This window comes from Eleginops maclovinus, chromosome 6 (genome assembly GCF_036324505.1).
Source record: "Eleginops maclovinus isolate JMC-PN-2008 ecotype Puerto Natales chromosome 6, JC_Emac_rtc_rv5, whole genome shotgun sequence".
In the NCBI taxonomy this organism is placed as follows: domain Eukaryota; kingdom Metazoa; phylum Chordata; class Actinopteri; order Perciformes; family Eleginopidae; genus Eleginops; species Eleginops maclovinus.
This window is the reverse complement of record NC_086354.1, coordinates 5,761,882-5,780,968: the sequence shown is the minus strand read 5'-3', so window position 1 is coordinate 5,780,968 and position 19,087 is coordinate 5,761,882. Positions and strand designations below refer to the sequence as shown.

At 41.8% G+C, this 19,087-nt stretch overlaps 2 protein-coding genes across 5 annotated transcripts; one reads left to right on the top strand and one right to left on the bottom strand.

Annotated features, from left to right (window-relative positions):
- Window positions 1–1,148: 1,148 nt before the first annotated feature.
- On the bottom strand, window positions 1,149–17,056 carry gpbp1l1 (GC-rich promoter binding protein 1-like 1). 4 transcript variants are annotated; one of them, XM_063885831.1, is made up of 12 exons: window positions 16,938–17,056; window positions 13,685–15,002; window positions 12,459–12,573; window positions 10,352–10,481; window positions 7,439–7,767; window positions 5,400–5,475; window positions 4,750–4,946; window positions 4,328–4,471; window positions 3,357–3,512; window positions 3,088–3,212; window positions 2,433–2,535; window positions 1,149–1,787 (listed from the first exon to the last, which is right to left on the bottom strand). In XM_063885831.1, exons 3-12 carry the CDS (start codon window positions 12,516–12,518, stop codon window positions 1,617–1,619), a joined length of 1,491 nt encoding a protein of 496 aa, XP_063741901.1. In that variant the 5' UTR covers window positions 12,519–12,573; window positions 13,685–15,002; window positions 16,938–17,056; the 3' UTR covers window positions 1,149–1,616. The 4 variants fall into 4 exon arrangements, with proteins under 4 accessions (XP_063741901.1, XP_063741900.1, XP_063741899.1 ...); XM_063885830.1 differs by having other exon boundaries at window positions 16,778–16,998; XM_063885829.1 differs by lacking the exon at window positions 16,938–17,056 and adding an exon at window positions 16,637–16,804.
- A 57-nt stretch (window positions 17,057–17,113) lies between these two features.
- On the top strand, window positions 17,114–18,513 carry LOC134865963 (transmembrane protein 69-like). The gene is made up of 3 exons (XM_063885834.1): window positions 17,114–17,256; window positions 17,442–17,487; window positions 17,573–18,513. Exons 2-3 carry the CDS (start codon window positions 17,449–17,451, stop codon window positions 18,269–18,271), a joined length of 738 nt encoding a protein of 245 aa, XP_063741904.1. The 5' UTR covers window positions 17,114–17,256; window positions 17,442–17,448; the 3' UTR covers window positions 18,272–18,513.
- The last annotated feature ends 574 nt before the right edge of the window (window positions 18,514–19,087 follow it).

Sequence of the window (19,087 nt, the reverse complement as noted above, 5' to 3'; positions counted from 1 at the left end):
CACAATGACTCAGTATAGAAGTATTCTGAACTAGGTGTACTTCCAGTATCAAGGGTAAAGTACTTATTCAGAAAGGCTCTTTTCACAGTGTTATATTATCCTGTTTTTATACATGTAAGAGTATTGTAGTTAGTCAATGTAGAGCAACTTTAGATACTTGAAATACTGTGTAGATTAGTACAGTACTGCATTATACTGTGTTTTTTATAAAGTACGCTTGGCTCGGATAGCTTAGTGGGTAGAGCTGGCGGCCATATACTGGGGTTTGATCCCCGTGGATGCAGGTTCGAATCTGGCCTGAGTCCCATTTCTCAACTGCACTATATTAAAGGCACGGGTTGACCCCCAAAAAAAGTACAATACTTGAGTAACTGTACTTAGTTACTGTGGAGCGTCACATGATCGGCTCAATATTAATGCAGCTGTTTGATTTAAACAGTTAAACCAGAGCTAGATCAAATCAATTTATGGCAACCACAATGCTGAGAATACACAAAGGAGATCTAGAGACCAGTTGAAGTGTTTGAGAGAAACTCCCCGTGGAGGGAACACAGGGATTTTATCCTTTGCAGACCATTTAAAACCGATGGAAAGGGAAACCCCAAAAAGCCTAGTACGCTGACTATGTAAGCAACTTTGTTGTGAAATAATTGCCAGAATATTGTTAAAGTATTATCTGATCAGTTTTTCTATATCTTATCCGCTGGGGAAATAATCTGTCAAACTCGATACGGCGTATGAACCTGAGCCCTGCTTTTGTGGAAATCCTTACTGAAATTATGTTTGAATATGAAATAAATCCAATGGCTGGAAATCATCTTGGTTAGTCTGTACTAAATGAAGTTATTGGGATTGTTTTACAAACCCAATTTCTTGCTTGTGCAGAATTACGTTTGAAGACCCATTTCAACTCAGAACTGAGGATCCAAATGATCCTGAAGCTACAGTCATTTTTGTAGCAACTCAGAAAATAGGCATCAGTCAACACAAATAAAAATGACAGCGAAACCAAAACCTGGTTGTTCTTCTTAGTGCAGCATTGAAGTGAAAATCCATGACCTGCCTCAGTCTGATGGTGTGACTACTGTGAACAGTGTGTAATCGGATCTACACAAAGTGAAGCGGAATCAAACACCACAGGAGGCAGATTCATATTGAAACATATCAGCTTGTCAGGAACCAATTTTTATTAATATCATTAATAATGTGTCATCAGCATCATCAATGAAATGAGTTAGTCTGTTTAAAGCAGAATCAAGTGTGCATTCATTGCCCTTCTTTTCTTGATGAACACGTCAGTTCCACAAAGCGAGGAAGAAAAAAAAGGAAGAAGGGAAAGGGGGTAAGGGTTGGGGGGGGGACAGAGTGGGCGGGGACTGCAGTGAAGGAGGAAACGCAGGGAAAACGACGTCTGGCGGAGCAGGAATCTCCCCCTTCACTGGGATATGATTGGTTTTTCCCTTGTGCAAGAATGACAACAAAAAAAAAATCAAAAACGGAAGAAAGTCAAAATGGTGCTCTAAAAACAAAGATGAGAGGAAGAGGGGGGGATTGCTTGCTGGGATGTTGTGTTGTTGTTGTTGTTGTTGTGTTTTGTTTTGTTCCGTAAAGCCACGTTAGGATTTGATGCAGTCGTCGTCGTCAGAGGTCTGGCTGCTGCTACTGGTTTCGGACTCTGAGCCCTCCTCGACGTTCGCCTCCGCCACACTCCTCCAGGGGGTGAAGTGGAGGGTGACCCCCCGCACCCTCGGGAGAGCCCCGTTCCTCTGCAGGCCGTTCCTCTTCAGCTGGAGAAGGAGGACACACACAAATTAGACTCAATTCCAATCCAAAACCCTAGACCCTTACCCACTCTTACTCTTACTTGTGATGGGTCGGCCACAAGAAGCATCAATCCAACTAATGTGTGGGGGATTTTTAAAGGGGGCATATTCTGCTTCTTTTCAGGTTCAGATTTTGTATTTAGTGCCTCTGCTGGGACATGTCTCCATGCTTTAATGTTGAAAAAGCTGTGCTGCAGCTCTTCTTTTCCCCCCCTATCTGAGAGTTCTTCCCATGGACTTACATTGGAGTATTAAAAGCATAATTTTAGTTTTAGCTAAATCAACTACCGAGTAGGAATGCTTGACTAGCCCTCATTTAAATAACTAGGTCCTAAAAGTTAGAAAAAAAGCTTAAAGCCGAGACAGTCCGTGATGGAGCGGATTGGAGGCGGGGCTTAAGTAAAAGTCAAGTGCTCTACGCCGAAGATCACAGGAGCGGGTATGAACTGAACTTAACTGTGCATGTGATTGTAAAGTTTGTATGTTTACAGCGAGTGTGGCAAACATCAAGCAGTGCGTCATGCAGTGAGAGTGTGTAGAGGCAGGTAGAGCTGGGCCTCTGTGTTTGAATAGCGTCAGAAGAACTTTAAAGAACCCTCGAGTCCTCACCTGCTCAGTTTTAGTCTGGAACTCTCGCAGCTCGTCCTCCGTCAGAGGCTGGAAGTTGTCATCATTTTCTGGATACTCCTGCCAGCCCATGGCCTTCAGCAACCTACCGATAAAAAAACAGGTTTTGCTAAATTGATCAGGAAAGGTGACACACGTTTTTATTGACTTTTTATTTAAACTTTTCAAAACATTTAAGTTTGTATTTCTGTGAAAGCTGTATTTTTGTTATTAATTCCAGAGATGAGACTGCAGGTGAAGTAAATCAGGCTAGTCTGTTAAAGTATTGCAACACAGCGCCATCTCCTGGAATAAATACTAAATAAATTAAGGGTAACTATTACTTTAAGCAGGCAATATCATTTGAGTTAAGCTTCTCTTAAAGAGTATGGTTTTTGTTTATAGTTCAGAATAATATTTTTCACAGCTACTCCAAGTTCTATTTTATCATAATAACCCTTATTTGAGTTCAGTAAAGGAATTCAAAGCCATCGCTGGATAAAGTTAAATTAGGAGAACCACAGTGTGTGTGTGTGTGTGTGTGTGTGTGTGTGTGTGTGTGTGTGTGTGTGTGTGTGTGTGTGTGTGTGTGTGTGTGTGTGTGTGTGTGTGTGTGTGTGTGTGTGTGTGTGTGTGTGTGTGTGTCAGGCAGTCGTACCTGTGCTCTGCCTCCAGGGAGCTGGACAGGTGTTCGGTGTCCGAGTCGCTGAGGGAGTAGGACAGACCGTTCTCGTGGCACACTTCCTCGCGGTAGACTTTGGGCTCTGGGGTGCTGCTCTCCCCCTGAGCACATTCACACGACAACGCCATTAAAAAAAACAAAGCCTTCCAATCCTCCAGTAGAAAACTATCGTTGGATTGTCTCTCGATTGTTTTCAATCGATACATTTTGCAAGACACTAGCAGAAGTGTGTGTGTGCAGCATACCTCTCCTGACGTTCCCGGGCTGCTGCTGGTCGTCAGCTCTCCAGTGCCCTCGTCCTTTAGAGCTCGCAGGAACTCGCTCTTACGGTCCGGGCCACGCCGCATCAGCTTCAGCCTCGACGGGGCGATGTCTATGGGAGGGGTCGTGCTGGAAGGGTGCTGGAGGGGGAGGGAGAGAAAAGAAAAGTGAATTTTTCATTTGGGTTGGGACAAAAACAGTTTTTAGATTGGGAGGGAAAGTTGGACGTGTTATTAACCAAAGATACGACTCATCCTACACATTAACAGCTGCACAGGCACACTGAATGCACAAATGCGAGTACACATCTCAGTCAGAAAACCCCCCGACATGTAATGACTGTGTTTAGATTAAACCTGTGATTTACTCACACCGTCACTCCTGCAGCCATGAGATCCCAGAGTCACACAGACGGATACACAAGGACTGTCGCAACAACGCAAGCTCCCTCAACAGAACGCAAGGGGGGTTTCTATTGGGTTTTGGAACATTCCACACGTTTTTGTCACTTAAGCATATTGTTCAGCAGGATAATCTCCACATACTTACACCACTTTTGTAATTGTTGAAGCGTAAATGCTACGTCATGGTAGCATGGCTGAGCATCAGAGCTAAAGGATGACGTTTGGTAGAGTATCAGCAGTTGTTAGCAGCCACTGTTTTTATGACTCATACAAGAGCACAATTCAGGAATTTACACAAGGGGATACTGACATCTTTAAAGTTGTAGAACACAACATGAAGATCTCTTTAGTTTGTGTTATTTTTCTTATTTCATGCGTCTGACTAAAAACGAGGATGTTGACTCCAACCAGCAACACACGGGACAAAAAGCTAACTAATTTCCAGGTTTGAGGACTCATACAGCACCACTTTAAAATCTGCATCCCCACGAGGCTGGAAAATCCCCCCTCGCAGTATCAGACGTAAAGATATTTGTCTTTTGTCTCTTCACCTCTTTCGGGGGGTTGTGCTGTGGTGCGCTGGCGGGGGTGCTGGGTTTGGCTGCAGAGATGGGGCTGGTGAAGACTGAGTCTCGGCCCGGCATGTGGAGGCCGGACTTAGTGATCTCTCGACCACCGGATTTCCACTGGGTGCTCTAGAGAGGAGAAAAAAGAGAGATAAGGCACTTTGCACACTATTATTTTTATATTTGTTAGGAGACTGTTTGTGTAATATAAAGGTTTTATAACTTGTGTATAATTGATGTCATAAACTGCACAGATAGATACAGTTCCTCTCGACTGCTGATATTAATATATATACTGTTTGTTTAATCTAATTATATTTATCTTGTTATCATGCTGCTGTAAAAAAAAAAAACGTTCCCAATTTGGGATAAATTAAGGATGTTATGTAATCTAAAACTATTCGTACTTTGGTGGGGGCCACAGCAGGCTTGGGGACCAGGTTCTTGTAGATGCTGGAGCTGGCCAAGGGGGCTTTGCTGCCGTTGGTGGGCAGGACGCCGGCGGTGGCGAACCCCGCAGAGAAGGCGGTGCCGGGGTCCTCCTTGGAAACCTTCTTGATAACCAGCATTTTGGACACCATCTGTTTGCCACTAGGGGGGTTTTCTGAAACACAAAGCAGGGAGGTTACCCAGCTGAAGAGGAACACTAAGGTTAGCCTTTCAAACAGCCTCTTGTTGATTTTAAAAGATGTTTCCCTTCCCTGTAGTGTGTTATATAAGCTTTAGTGCATGTTACTGGTATTTAAACACACACACACACACACACCACTTTTGAATGACATCTCTCTGTAACACTTGCGCTTCTATTGGGATTGTACGTGATAGGCTAAGGGGCGGGACATCTCTAAGTGGTTGACAAATCATAACAGAGCCGGCCAGCTAACCAATCAGAGCAGACTGGGCTCTGGTTTCAAAAGAGGTGCTGCAGTATGAGAAAGACAAAGAGCTTTTTCAACATTAAAGCATGGAGACATGTCACAGTAGAGGAACTTAATACAAACATGAATCTACAAATGAGCTGAAAAGGGCCCCTCTAAGTAAATCAATGTAGTCTTACCCCACACTCCAGCGTGGGGAGCCACCGCTCGCATCTGAGTCCCAGGCTTTCCAGTTGTTTCAGGGTTGAGGGAAGGCTTAAAAAGACGAAACGACCGCATTAAATACTTAAAAAAAAGAAGTGTTTTGTCTATAAAGCTAAGGTTTTCAAGAGTACTTATACCACGCATTTAAAACGCAGTGTTCTGTTATTTAAAACATTTAACAGTGACAACAGTAGGAAGCTATAAAACACTAAACTGATTTTCAGTGCAAGAAATTTCCCTGTAAGGGATTAATAAAGTATATCTTCTTCTTCAATAAACTAAGTCTGGATATTGTTTGTTCTTTTGGAATATTGATATCTTTAGTGTTGTCTTTTCTGTTTTTGTTGACACTTTAAAGGCTGCATCACAGTACAAAAAAATAATTTTCTTAACTTCACAGACTATCGTTTGTTTTCTGCGTTTGACCCACTTATTTCAGTAAATCCAAATTACTGATGTGAAAGCATCAATAGCAGTGTTGGGAACGTTACTTTAAAAAAGTAATTAGTTATAGTTACTCACTACTTGTTCCAAAAAGTAACTGAGTTAGTAACTGAATTACTCTATAATAAAAGTAACTTGTTACCACGGAAAGTAACTATTTGCGTTACTGTAAAAAAAAAGTTGCTATATGTCAAAGAATTGGAATTTTTTAAGCACATACCTGCCTATCATACGGTCGACTTCAGCCTGTGTCATAGGTTTTTGTTGTGAGGCAGAAAAATCTAGCTTTTGCTGCTTGGTGGACTTTGCTCCGTGTACTTCTTAGCTACTGGATGGCGAGCTATCATCCGTGGTGCAGGTATCGGTGTTTTGGGCCACTAGCTTTGTAGATGCGTGTGTCGCTGTGAGATGCTTCATTAAATCAGAGTTGCTTACAACGGATGTCCACAAAGTCTTCCCTCCTGGACATAATGTACACTGTACATGCACGTTTTTGCCTTCGACCTCAATGAATTTGAAATGTGCTTATATATCCACCTTGAAAAGGCCAAATTTCATCGGATTGCTCCGGACTGCTGCTTCCTTGAATCTGTTTGGTGTGTGGGTGTGTGTGCGTCGCACGTGTCCTGGCCTGTGTGTAAAAAAATTCGTTTCGATTGGCTACCATGAAACATGACTCTGCCTTAGCCAATCATAATCACTTATCTCGTTGTGAACCCACCCGGTGTCCTCACTGGCAGTTTGTGTGAACGCACCCCAAGCCTCGGATGACAACAGGCTACGGGTAGTTTATTCAATCAATTCATAGTAACGCAGCGCATTTAACGTTCAGTAACGATAACGGCGACAGAAACAGTAATTAGTTACATTACCCCGTTACTGAAAAAATAACGGCGTTACCTCCCAACACTGATCAATAGTGAACCCTTCAACGGCTTTGTTTTATAGATATGTTGCAGCTGTTTTCTTTTGCTAAAGTATAGCATTTATCATAAAGTGGAATATAAATGCTATTCCCTTACAGTAGCAGTTTATTTGTGCAGTCACCTTTTTAAGATTTATTGACGTGAGAGAAAGCCCTGGAAATGTTTCATATGTGTTGGTATGTGTTTTTTGACTTTCTATACCAGCACTATGAGCAGGTTAAGAACATTAGCTATTCAGTAGGACTGGGACTGTTTTCTTGATGTATTGGGAGAGTTCTGAGTCTTGTTTTCTTAAGTATAGTGTGTCAAGGTTTAAAATGATCGTACAGTGACAACCTTAGCGATGTAGCTTCCATTAATGTGAGCATGTTGTTGCTGAGGGGATTAAATGTGATGGGTCGAGAAGAGGAAACTGTTGTGATACAAAATACTGCTGAAATGTACATTTTCTCAAGGTAAATATGGTGAGAAAATGGAAGGTGAAAATGTTTCTGACTTGAGTTTTTACTACTCACTGGCCATGTGAACAACCACCACCCTAAGAGTACAGCTGTATTAAGGGAACCCTCTTTTTATTAAACTTCAGATAGCTTTGCCACTGACTAGTTTATCTTAACTAGACGTGAACGCAGCGATCCACTCACAAAGTCCTCCTCCACGAACTTCAGCTTGTCGTCCTTGCCGTCTTTGCGTTCCTCGTTGGGGAACTTGTCCTGGTACGAGGCGCCTTTGCGGGGATGAAAGTTGCCGTTGCGCTGCCGGTGCGCCCCCTGCCTGTCCCTGTCCACTCCTACCCGTTTGGGGTGGCGTCCCTGGTGGTGGTGGCCGTCCTGGGTTCCCCGCGGCGCTCCGTGCCAGCTGGGTGTTTCCTTCCAACAGGAACCCCCCGCCAGCCCGCCGTGCCCTCCCTTGGCCACCCCCGAGTCCACCGAGTCATGCCTCAGAAGCAGAGAGGGCTGCTGCCACCCGTCACCTGCAGAGAGAACAAATGTACGTAAGAAGAATGTTAAGAATTGTTCTTAAATCTTTATCTCTACATGAATGGCAGTCACTCCAGTGTCTGTTGAATTCCAACACAAAGAAAGATTGTCAGTAGTTTATAGAATTTTTTTTGAACTCAAAGACATAACTATAAATAATAAAACTAGAGAAACTGATAATGCTGAAGTGGTGTCTTCATTTTTGTCGGGGCTGTATGTAGCTTCTATTTATAACTTTTTAAGCTGCGTTCTTGCTTTTTTTCGAGAGAGTTGGGATTGTTTTTTTGCCTTCTAGTTGCTACTTTTGGCATCCACGCAACTGTTGCGCTGCCTAATTTGAACCAAGGAGAAGCTTCTTCAGGTAAAGCAAGCTAACATATTGGTCGGAAAAATGGCAATCAACACTGAAATCTGGAAAAGGACACCGAGGATGCTGAGTAAAGCAAAGCATAAAAAATGTACGGAGGAAATACCTCATTCCTGTGCCTAAGACGCTGTGTCCCAGTGGCTAGAAGGACTTTAATTGCACATTGCTTCTGTTTACATAAAAATGTTCTTCTTTTATTCTAACATGCTGCATAAACACCTGATTGGATTAATAAAGAATTGTGATAGATTGATTAAACCACCTCAAGAGACATTTCAAAGTTTTTATGACACCCAGAAGCTGCGGAAATTCCCCAGTGGGGGCACTGACATATGTTTTGTCACATGTCAAAGTGTGAGAACATTTTAAGCTAGTGTCAACCACGGCCCTTAATTCAGGCCGCTAAGAAAAACAAATTCAAAAAACATTGACTTTCAGACAGGGGATTAAAACTGGTCAAATTCTAACTGTCCTCTGAGCAGCGGCCTCATGTCCTACAGGGAGCTCAACGTGTCCTCTACCAGTGGAGTTCGCTGCTTTCCATCCCAACGTCACACAGTTTAAAGCTCGGCAGAATTATTTTACTAGAACTAGGCCTCACTGATGTAACGTCAGTAACATACCCAGTGTATCCGTCCTGAAAGGTCAATAAAAAGTGTTCAGTTGTAGTTTCAGTCTTTGAAATCAACAAACCGAAGGAGCTGGTTCTGGTTGGAAATGGAAAAGTATTCCAGCCCATGTAGAAAAGGTGGAAATGCATCTCAACAACAGGCAGACCCTCCCACAGGGTAACTACATCAGTCTGTGGACAAAGAGCTAAAGTTGCGCTAAAATGAACCATTAAAGCATCAAGCTCAACCCATTTCTACACATACTATCCAATATGGGTTTGTCATCCCTCATCAGTTCATACACTCAATGATCTGTTTGAGTGAGAAGAGTCTCGTCCAAAAATACTGTTCATTTATTTGAAGTCATGGATAGGTTAGCTTACATTAGCTCTACTGTTATTAGATTATTAAATGGCTCAAATGCAGGATTATTTTTTCTTCTTCAGGTGCGGACTCAACACATTAAAAACTCACCTGCTATTCATACTAAATATTACGCTGACCCACAATGCATTGCATCTTGTTGCCATGACACTCACTGTCAATCATGTAAAGTTTTGAGCCAGGCTAAAAGACCTTTATATGTAACTTCATTAAAATTCAGCGTGTTTTTAAGTCATTGTAACATCTTTGATTCCCAATATGTTTTTGCTTTATCATAATCACACCTTGGTGGAAATATCCTGTGACGTTTTGGGAGATTCGACAGTTGCTCAGCTGTCAGTAATGCAATTCATCTTAGCCTCATGTATTGTGATACTTTATTGTTCATTTAGTAGACAGTGGGCCGACTGTTAGCTAGCTCACCAGCTAAGAAAGTTAATTATTAACAGGTCATGGTCAGCAGCAGGCTTTGAATCAAAATATGAAACTTAAGCCACTACACACTAAAAGAGAGGTGCAGGAAGTGACTAAGCGTTTTACCACCTTTATTTCCGTCTTCTCAAGTTACTTTTTTGTTTGTGTTACTGGTTTGACGCCTGAACGAAGGTCTGTGGTTAACACACGCTGAAGAGATGTTAAAGTGTTGTTCTAAGACATTAAATACGTAAGTAAATAGTACTAAAGGGATTTTGTCTGAAGCTTCAACGTGTCATAATATCCATAATAATGTGAATAAATTAGACTATTTAAAGTCATCACGCAAACATGAGACCCCTTTAGCTAAGCGGTGGTGATGCGCAGCCATGCAACTTTGATTTAGCTTGTTGATAGCCTGACGTAGCTTATTACTTATGGTAATAGCATTTAAGCTTCAAAAATCATGTGAAAAAAAAGAGATTGGAGATTATCCTGCTGAACAAGTGTCAAGAGTGTGAGCACCACAGAGCTTTCCATCTGCAATATACCAAATCCAATGGAGAAATCTCCTTGCTTTTTGTCGAGGGAGCCCCTGCGGTGCTAACTTCCTGGTTGGCCTACAAAAATACATCATGAGACTTCCAATATAGCCCATGATTCCCTTTAGCTATGCTGCTTTACACCTCATGGAAAGAACATTCAGCGACTACACTCATTCATATTTTCCCCGTCTCTGCCACTTGCTGACAACAGCATCGTTACCAACAAGAGCAGAGGTAAACTGTTGTCAAGGGTTACCTGCTGGAGCGCGCAGGGAGCCGTTGTTGAAGAAGCCATCGGAGGAGTTGTGGCGACGGCGGCTCACAGAGGTTCTGCCGTCTCTGTGGTGGTGGGGCTCACCTTGTTTCTCAAGGTTGGCAGCAGGGGACTGGAGGAGGACAAAAAGAGGGACAGGGTCAGTCAAAGGGAGGAGGACAAAAAAAACTGAGATACAGCCGATACCCGTAGACCAGAGGTATCAAACATACAGCCCGCGGGATGACTTTACAAAGTGTTAAAATGTCAGAGAAGACATAATCTGTGATTTTCACAACTTTTATTTATTATTTATGTTTACATTTTATACATTTACAAGGCAGGGGATAGCTGAACCCTAATAGTTCCCACTTTAGGTTGTTTGGCGGTGTGTCAGGATTTGATCCGATGTGGAAATTAATGTAAAACAGTTTTGATCATAAAGAAAACCACTATATTGTCCAGACTAAATGTTTGTGCCTTTGTAGACACACTGTGAACTGTACGTTGTAATGCACATGTGCAGATGATAAACTGGGGCAGAATATGGGTGAAATTCACTTATTTTTCTTAAGAACTTTCAGGTTGTTCATAATGTTTAGTGAAAAGATAATTCATCTAATGTGAACATTTTCAGAATGTACCTTTTTGCCCTAAAACAAAGGGAACAATTATGAGGTGTGGTTATGTAGAGGTTATTATGCTGTGATTTTACTGCTCCGGCCCACTTTAGATCCAGTTTTGTTGTATGTGGCCCCCTCATGAGTTGGACACCCCTGCTTAGACCCTTTTCCACAACATTATTTTTTTTATCTTTGTTGTTGTGAAGAAACGTTTAAATCGTCCCCATAGTTTGTGTCTTACTGCCTAAGACAGCTTAAGTAACTCAACCAATGCAGGGGTCTATTCTTGAGAGAAAGCCAACAGCAGCAGACATCATAAGAACTGAGAATCTGGGAATGCTTTATCTTGAGAGAGTGGAAGAGATCCGAGATCTGCGTTTAAGAATATCGACTCCATCTGAATCATATCCGAGTCATAAGCTGAGGTTCAAAGGTCAAATACGACTTTTCTTGAGTCTATCCCTGCTATAACACGCTCTGCGCAGATTTACAGCATTATGATGTGCAATCAAACCATGACAATAAACTGCGGCTCCGACCCTGAGAGGCGAGTGCCGACTAATCCCTGAGGACAGATGACATCGAGGCAAGGTCATGTGTCAGCAGGACGATGACTGAGCACTTGTTTCTCTGTCTGGACTCTTGATTTCACAGACAGGCCAGTAAACTGGGCTACCTCCTGATGTGCAGATTACGCTGAGCTCAGGAGGATCACATTTAAGGTCTTAAAAAAGGGCATACAGAGCGCTCAACCCTTTCTTTAAAAAGGGGGAACGATTATGATTTGGGGTTTTTCCCTTTCCTGTAGTGTGTTCTATAGGTTTCTGTGCATGTAAACGGTCTGCAAAGGCTAAAATCCCTCCAGAGGGAGTTTCTCTGCTGCCTTAAACAACTCCATTGGACCTCTTTGTTTACTTCGGACATCACTATGGAGCACTCGCGCTTCTATTGGCTAGCACTCCAACACGTTGTATGTGTTAGGTTACGGTGGAAGACATCTCTAAGAAGTTGACTAATCACAACAGAGCAGGCCAGCTAACCAATCAGAGCAGACTGGGCTCTGGTTTCAGACAGAGGGTGAAAAGACGTGTTGTAGCACAGGCAGTATGAGAAAAATAAAGAGCTTTTTGAACGTTACAGCAGTAGAGGGACAAAATACAATTATGAAACTGAAAAGAAGCATAATAGCGCTTTTGTAATTCTTATAAATTCCCTGCTGAGGCAAAACTAAATACTTCTGGTTCTGAGGTTATTAAAAGTGTTTATTTCCTTCCTTTGCCAGTCTTTCACATGAAGGCGCACAATATCTCAGTGACCCTCAGCTGAACCGTGTGCTGGCTGACATGTTGCCAACTGAACACGCTCTGACTCAGGTACACATTTAGAGCAGCGACAATTATAATGCCAAGCTCTGTCTATCTCAATTACCATGTGCTCCTGTATTCAACCGGCAAATACAAACAGTGTACACACACACAAACACACACCTTGGCAGGCTGGGGCGTGGAGAAGTTAAGCCAGGCAGGGACAAAGTCATGCTGCGCCATTTAGGTCCAGTGTTTCCGGTCAGTGGATCGAGGCATCAAACCTCATGGCCAGGATCTGATACAGAAAAGGGAAAATTAGGAATGACATCTTTAGGGATTCAGTTGCATGACATTTCTTTCAAGGAGTTTTGTCTACTGACAGATATTTAGACGTTCACTGCATGAAAGCGCTCTCCCAAGTGCCAAAAACAGTTCTATTCTTAGCAGAAAACAACAAAGCTCGACTTGATGCAGCTGTGAAGGAGGTTGACAGCTTGGACGGTAGAAATCTTGTGCACCATAACAAGTCTGTATGTGATAAATACAGCTCATCATGCTCTAATTTTGCTTTAAAATAGGGCTGCACAGTTTAGAAAACATTTAGATGACTTTGATAATACAATAATTCACGACAGAAGAGGGAATTCACATTCTGACTGAAATATATAATTAAAATATCATGGTGTGATTTCTTTAAGAGGATCAGTACAAAAAATACACTCTTTTATTAAGGAATACCTCTGGAGCCCCACTAAAGAGTGGCGCACGAATGAGTCCTAAAACCTGAGAATAGTTTAGTATCCGGTCCCTTGTCTCAGAGTGTTGTTGTTGTTCTAAATGTCCCAAGCTTCTATGTGTCATAAAAACTGCGCTTGCTAACAAGTGGCTAAACGAGACTACTGAACCTCGGAACTTTAGAATAGCGGTGGTGATCACATAGTAGTTTCTATCCTAGCCTTTTACTTCTGCCCAATGCATTTACACTTCAGAAATTGGGAAAAGTGGTGTTAATATGTGGAGATTATTCTGCGGTACAAAACGTATAAGTCGCATGTTTGCCAGATATATTATTTTCTACTATATTCCTAAATCCCCCCCAAAAATTCCATTGCTTTTTATTTAGGTAGCCCTTTCGATGCTAGCTTCTGGTTCGGCCTGCAAAAATAAGTCATCACTGCACCAATTTATACTTAATTCAGAAAGATATTTTTTGATATTTAACCTTTAACAAATGTTTTGCTTAGTAAGTTTTGGATATTTGAACTAGTCAAGTATGGGATTTGGATGAAATTGTGATGAATTGTGTAGCCCTGCTTTATGCATTGTAGGAAACTAACACCTGCTTGTGACAAAATGTTGACTCCATGTGTGCATGTTTTGCAGCCGAAATCAAACTTCTTCATTACCCCAGAGTCTGGCTCTGAAGTCCTCTGCCTCCTCTCTCGGTCCGGCTTCGCTCGGTTCCTCAGGCCCGGTGGCGCTGATCACAGAGTGTGTGCACTGACGGACGGGGAGCTGCACACCGACGACCCCCTCTCCACCTTCCACAGGAAAGCACAGCCCCTTTCCCCAGAGGCAGATCCCTTCTTCCAGGGTGAAACACTGGGAGATGGGTCAAAAGGTCGCAGGAATGATCTGGAATGGCGATCCAGAGAACTGGTCAGGCAGGAAGACAGATTGTTAAGCAGAAGAGCTTCTCCTTCTTGAACCAGATTCCCCAAACAGCTCCTATACGGGTCAAGTCTCCGATGAATTTCCGAGTGCTACCGTTTCCAGGTTTTTCAGGTATTTTTTTCTCCAGGCAGATTGAATCCTTCACAAACTCATTTGAGCCATTGTTTCTTATGGTCAGGAGTAAGACAGAAAACCTGATTGGACTTCAAGCTGAATGGCAAAATGAATTGAATTCTGATTAGTACTAAAGGGAAGCAGTCTGTGAAAGTTGTCTGCCCTGTAACATGGACAGCAGATTGTGTAGCAGTTCCACTTTGACACCAGACGAGGGGAGACAGACAGCTGCCACACTGCGTGCCAGTATGTTTTGTCGTCGACTCGCCTTTTACCGAATCATTTTAAGATCTACCGAAGCGCACGCAGAAAAGAAAAAGGAGTTCAGAGACAGTCTTTGACTGGCGATGGAGGTCACTGAAACCACTGCTCACCTCATTAAACTGCTGAAAAAGACCGTCTGAGTTTGAAGAAAATAATGCTCAAAATGTTTCAAAGTCACATGACAATGAAGGAAGTAAAACCCTATGTTACATCGCCGTCATTTTCAGTGTTGGTTAGTGAAATATAGATGCTGCAGGAAGATGCATTATAATTCCGTTTTTATGTGTATACGTTTTAATTTCACATTTGTAAGATCCCCATTTAATTATCTGCCGTTTTCTGATTGAAGCAGATATAGGGTTTAGCTCTGATTTCATAGGTATGCAAGCTCAAAAGCGAAACAGCAAATCTTCCAAAGAAAAGGGTTCTGCGCGTCATACGATGCACAAAAGTCCTTCATTGACAAATAGAACGTGTCTGAACAGAAATCCACGAGAGCCTATTCAACGTCCTCTTCTGAGTTGAAAAGTAGTGTATGTCCAGAATGTGTCATGAGGGTTTTTCCCTTCCCTTCTTCAACGATGTTTTCTCCCACACGTGGAGTTTCTGCGATGCAGTTTTCTGTTGTTCTTGCTCGGGGTTTACAGGTATCAGCACAGGAACACACTGGACCTGAATCAAAGAAAAACAGACTTCTTTCAGAGAAGCATCAAAAAATTCCAGGTTAAAGTATACAATTATTTACACTCAGGTGTCCGTTTCTTAAGGACACACAGCTTATCAAAATCACCAATCTAAAAACAAAAAATCCTATCTTTATCAAAATTAAATCACCAGTTTTTGTTATTTTTTATTAATACAAATACTGCACATTTAATTTAACCGAGTATTCATTTAATTGAAATACTTCCCTATATTTTAATGTTAACAGTTTATTATAAATAGTTTGGTTGGTTTGGTTTAAACAATTTATCTTCTTAACTGTGTTTATGTATGCACTATATCTGTAAGTTTATAATGTTTAGGTCATCCTTTCTGACAGAGGTGGACTACTAAGAAAACACCTTCAATTTAATGCAACAACTAGCAAAAAAACCATCTAATGAAACCTTTCTAACATATTTATGGCAGGGTTGTTATTAATAAACATCTCAGTTTGCTTGACAGAATATGAGGCTTAAAGCAATATCTCCTTTTATGCTTCTATAATTGTTTTACAGAAAATAGCTGTGTGGTATGTCAGTAAGATGCTCCTTTTTTAAAACCCCAAAATAGCTTCAAGTTCAAGTGATGGCTTTAAATAAACTACTTTTGACACTTGAAATGTATTTTTGAGAGGTATAAGAAAAAAAAATCATGACTCGGTGATCTCATGCTGAAAGCTGGCTCTTTTATAAAATGGTGTGTGCTTTGGTAAATGAAATATTTATAACAGTGTAAAAATAACTCAAAACACTTTCATCCCCGGTATTTCTCCCAGACTGCTGAGCATCTAAACAGGCCTGGCAGACTGCAAAGCTGGATGAAAGGTCTAAAACATCAACAGCAATTTTTTACAACTTAACCAACCATGCACTAAAACACAGTTCACACTTGAGCCAAATCCATCCCTTATTCCCACTGAACTATTACGTAACAGCTCAACATCAACGAGTTTGCCACGGACACGGGCTTCAATGAGCAGCACACACATCTAACGTTACTTAAAAGACGGCAACAAAATGTACGCATTTTAGCATTATTATTCACTGTGAAACCCCCACATGTCCACAACACTGCAGCATTCAACACACAGTAACGATACATGCACGCTTCATCCAGCTAACTAACGCTAGCCGAGCAATGTTATGTATTAAAGTGCATTGAAATACATTCAGAAGCAACGCAGCCGTGGTGTGAGCTTAAAAACAAAAGTCAATCGCCAACTAACAACGTTATCAGATCTGTTTCAGCTCTGCTGTTAGCTAACCCTGGTTAGTTAACTATGGTTAACGTTAGCGTAGCACTTGTTAGCTCATCGCTGGCGTTACTCAGCCTGTTAAGTGACGTTAGCCACTGTTAACTGCGAGGTAGTTGACTTTACATAATGCAGTTAGAGGGCTAAGCAAAGTACAAATGTATCCAATATGCTAACTGCAACTAAAACTGTCAATTTAGGCAGCTGTCACGTACATATAATAGAAGTAAACAGACCTGGTTTCGTTGGAACAACACAGTTTCAAAATGGCTACCTTAGCAGCGGCAGCACACATTCATCAGCCTGCTAAGTGCTAGCGAGCTAACTTGCAGTATTTCGTGACGTTTACCTTCTCCGAAGCAACATAGTCTCCAATAGAGAATGTTTCAAGGATATAAAGAGTCTGAATACATTAACGAGATTGCACTTTTTTGGACAACTATACACTTCTTTACTGATACGCTATTGACGTTTGTTTGGGTTTTCTTACCACTCGCTGCCACTGAGGGATTCGAACAGCCTCAATGATGCTACGTTCAAGATCTGCTGCGATTATGCAACCTAAAGAGGTCCCTTAGTGTTTTTAAAGTCGAACAGGCTCAACAGTCACTGTAAATAACTTTATTTTGAAATAACACACATTTCTGTACCTGGAATTACGCAGTGATATACAATATATATCTCTTTTTTAAGTAATCCAATGGTGCTATGTCGGTAGCGCACCTAAAGTGGGATATTGCTATCCTGAATATAACTTGTTACCTCCCCCGCCGCTGACAGCCATACCAGTCGATAACAGAACAGTCTCATTCAGTTTGAGAATATAAGAAGACAGGCATTTAATCGAGCAACAATACACTGGCAGCCTGCAAACGACCTTTAAGTTAAGCTCGTCAACGTTAACTTTGTGACCACCGACTCTGTGTAGTTGTGCCCGTAGTGGCCGTTGAAGGACAACACAATTAAAGGGTAACGAAAACGTAACTTCTGTGTTTTATTGGTTGTTACAGTATGATAGCTCTGTATTGCATCAGGGTGTGCTAACTGTAAATAGCATCTTCGTTGGCATAGGGTGGTTATAGCATGTATAAAACTCCATTGTGCATGTCCTATGGGGATTGTGTTGTTACTAATTAATAACGTTTCTTTTTCAGATTCAAAATGATTACATTTATATCTGGAAGACGATTCATTTCTGGGGTAAGAAATCGAATGTCCACAATGCAGCTTTCTTACTAATAAATACATGTTTTTTATGCACTTTGATGATGATTTATGTGCTCAGGTTTCAGGATGGAGATGTCTCCATCAGATAACCAGAGCCCCACACTTCACAACAACAGCCCAGCCGCTGTTTTCCTCTCAAGCCTTGTCAGTGTTGATGTCCTCCAGACTCACTCCCACCAACAGGTTGTTGAGCATCAGCTGGCATGCCTCACGTCTGTGCCACGGGGACTCAAGAGCAACCTCAGGGAGCGTCGACAAGAAAGACAGCTTCAGTTTGAAGGCCCTCACCGAGGCTCCTAAACCAGCCCTCTACCTGGGTGTCTGTGGGCTCATCCCTTTCCTTTCTGCCCCTCTCCTGATGGCTGCCACACAGTCCTTCTACCCGGAGGTGGCATATGCTCAAGTGGTCTACGGAGCCTCCATAGTGTCCTTCCTCGGAGGAGCCCGCTGGGGGTTTGCCATCCCAGCCGGTAGTCCTGCTAAGCCTGACTGGATGAACCTGGGCAACAGTGTGGTGCCTTCACTCCTGGCCTGGATGGCGCTGCTCTGCAGGGACAATATAGCAGAGGGAGCCCTGGTGGTTATTATGGGATTGGGCCTGTCTCTGCACTATGACCTGACCCTGCTGCCGGGCTACCCCTCCTGGTTCAAAGCCATGCGGACTATACTCACTCTGATCGCCACTTTCTCGCTGGTGGCTACCCTGACAATTAAGAAATTCTGCACTGAGAAGAAACTCAAAGAGAGTAAGACATGACTCCAAAGGGACTGTGTGTACTTTTAAAGCCACATGGCCTCAATAAAAGCTGTGCATAATTTGAATGACACTCTGATTTGTGTATACTGGACACACCATGCACAAGAGTAATTATGTAACTGAGTAATAGTTTTTTCTCTTTTATGCCAAATTTGAGAGTAAAATATCATTTAGAAAACAAATAAGTTGCTATTTGCAGGTGTAGAACAAGAAAGACTTTGAAATAAAACTTTTTCAGAAAACCTTTGTGAAATCACAATTATTATTAGTCGTATACTCAAGACACCTTGTCGCTAGTGGCTACCCTGACAATTAAACGTTTCTGCACTGAGAGGAAAATCAAAAGCAATTTAGAATTGATTCAAGAGGACAGTTTCTACTCTGCCAAATGGACTCAATACAAAGGTTTGTAAATACTGTACATTGTTTTTAATATTTTCTGGGAAAAATGTGACACGTATAAATGTGGCATATCATTTCGGAAAAGATTAGTACAATTGCAAAATGGGCACTTAAATATCCTAATATAGAACAAGAAAGATTTGTATCAGCACATTTATCAGAATCATTTTGTTAGCTGTGAAAAGTACAAACAAAATTCCCCAGTTGAAATGTTGGAAGATGGCAATTTTACATGTACAAATTCTGTTATAAATGTTTAATGTTACTATGTTCAGTAACTCTATTTTAAAGGGAACTACTGTATATGATACAGAGGCCTAAACTTTGTATCAACTATTTAAAGATGTCTTCCACATCACAACTTCTAAATTCGAAATGTATCACATTGAGTTTTAACTCCAATGGAAATTTTAT

Bases quoted from the DNA above. Each gene is read 5' to 3' on its own strand.
- LOC134865963 (XM_063885834.1), top strand. From the start codon at position 17,449: ATGATTACATTTATATCTGGAAGACGATTCATTTCTGGG. The intron at 17,488-17,572 runs GTAAGAAATCGA...TTATGTGCTCAG, and splicing joins GAAGACGATTCATTTCTGGG to GTTTCAGGATGGAGATGTCT.
- gpbp1l1 (XM_063885831.1), bottom strand. From the start codon at position 12,518: ATGGCGCAGCATGACTTTGTCCCTGCCTGGCTTAACTTCTCCACGCCC. The intron at 10,482-12,458 runs GTGTGTGTTTGT...GTCCTCCTCCAG, and splicing joins CCACGCCCCAGCCTGCCAAG to TCCCCTGCTGCCAACCTTGA. The intron at 5,476-7,438 runs GTGAGTGGATCG...CGTCTTTTTAAG, and splicing joins AGTTCGTGGAGGAGGACTTT to CCTTCCCTCAACCCTGAAAC.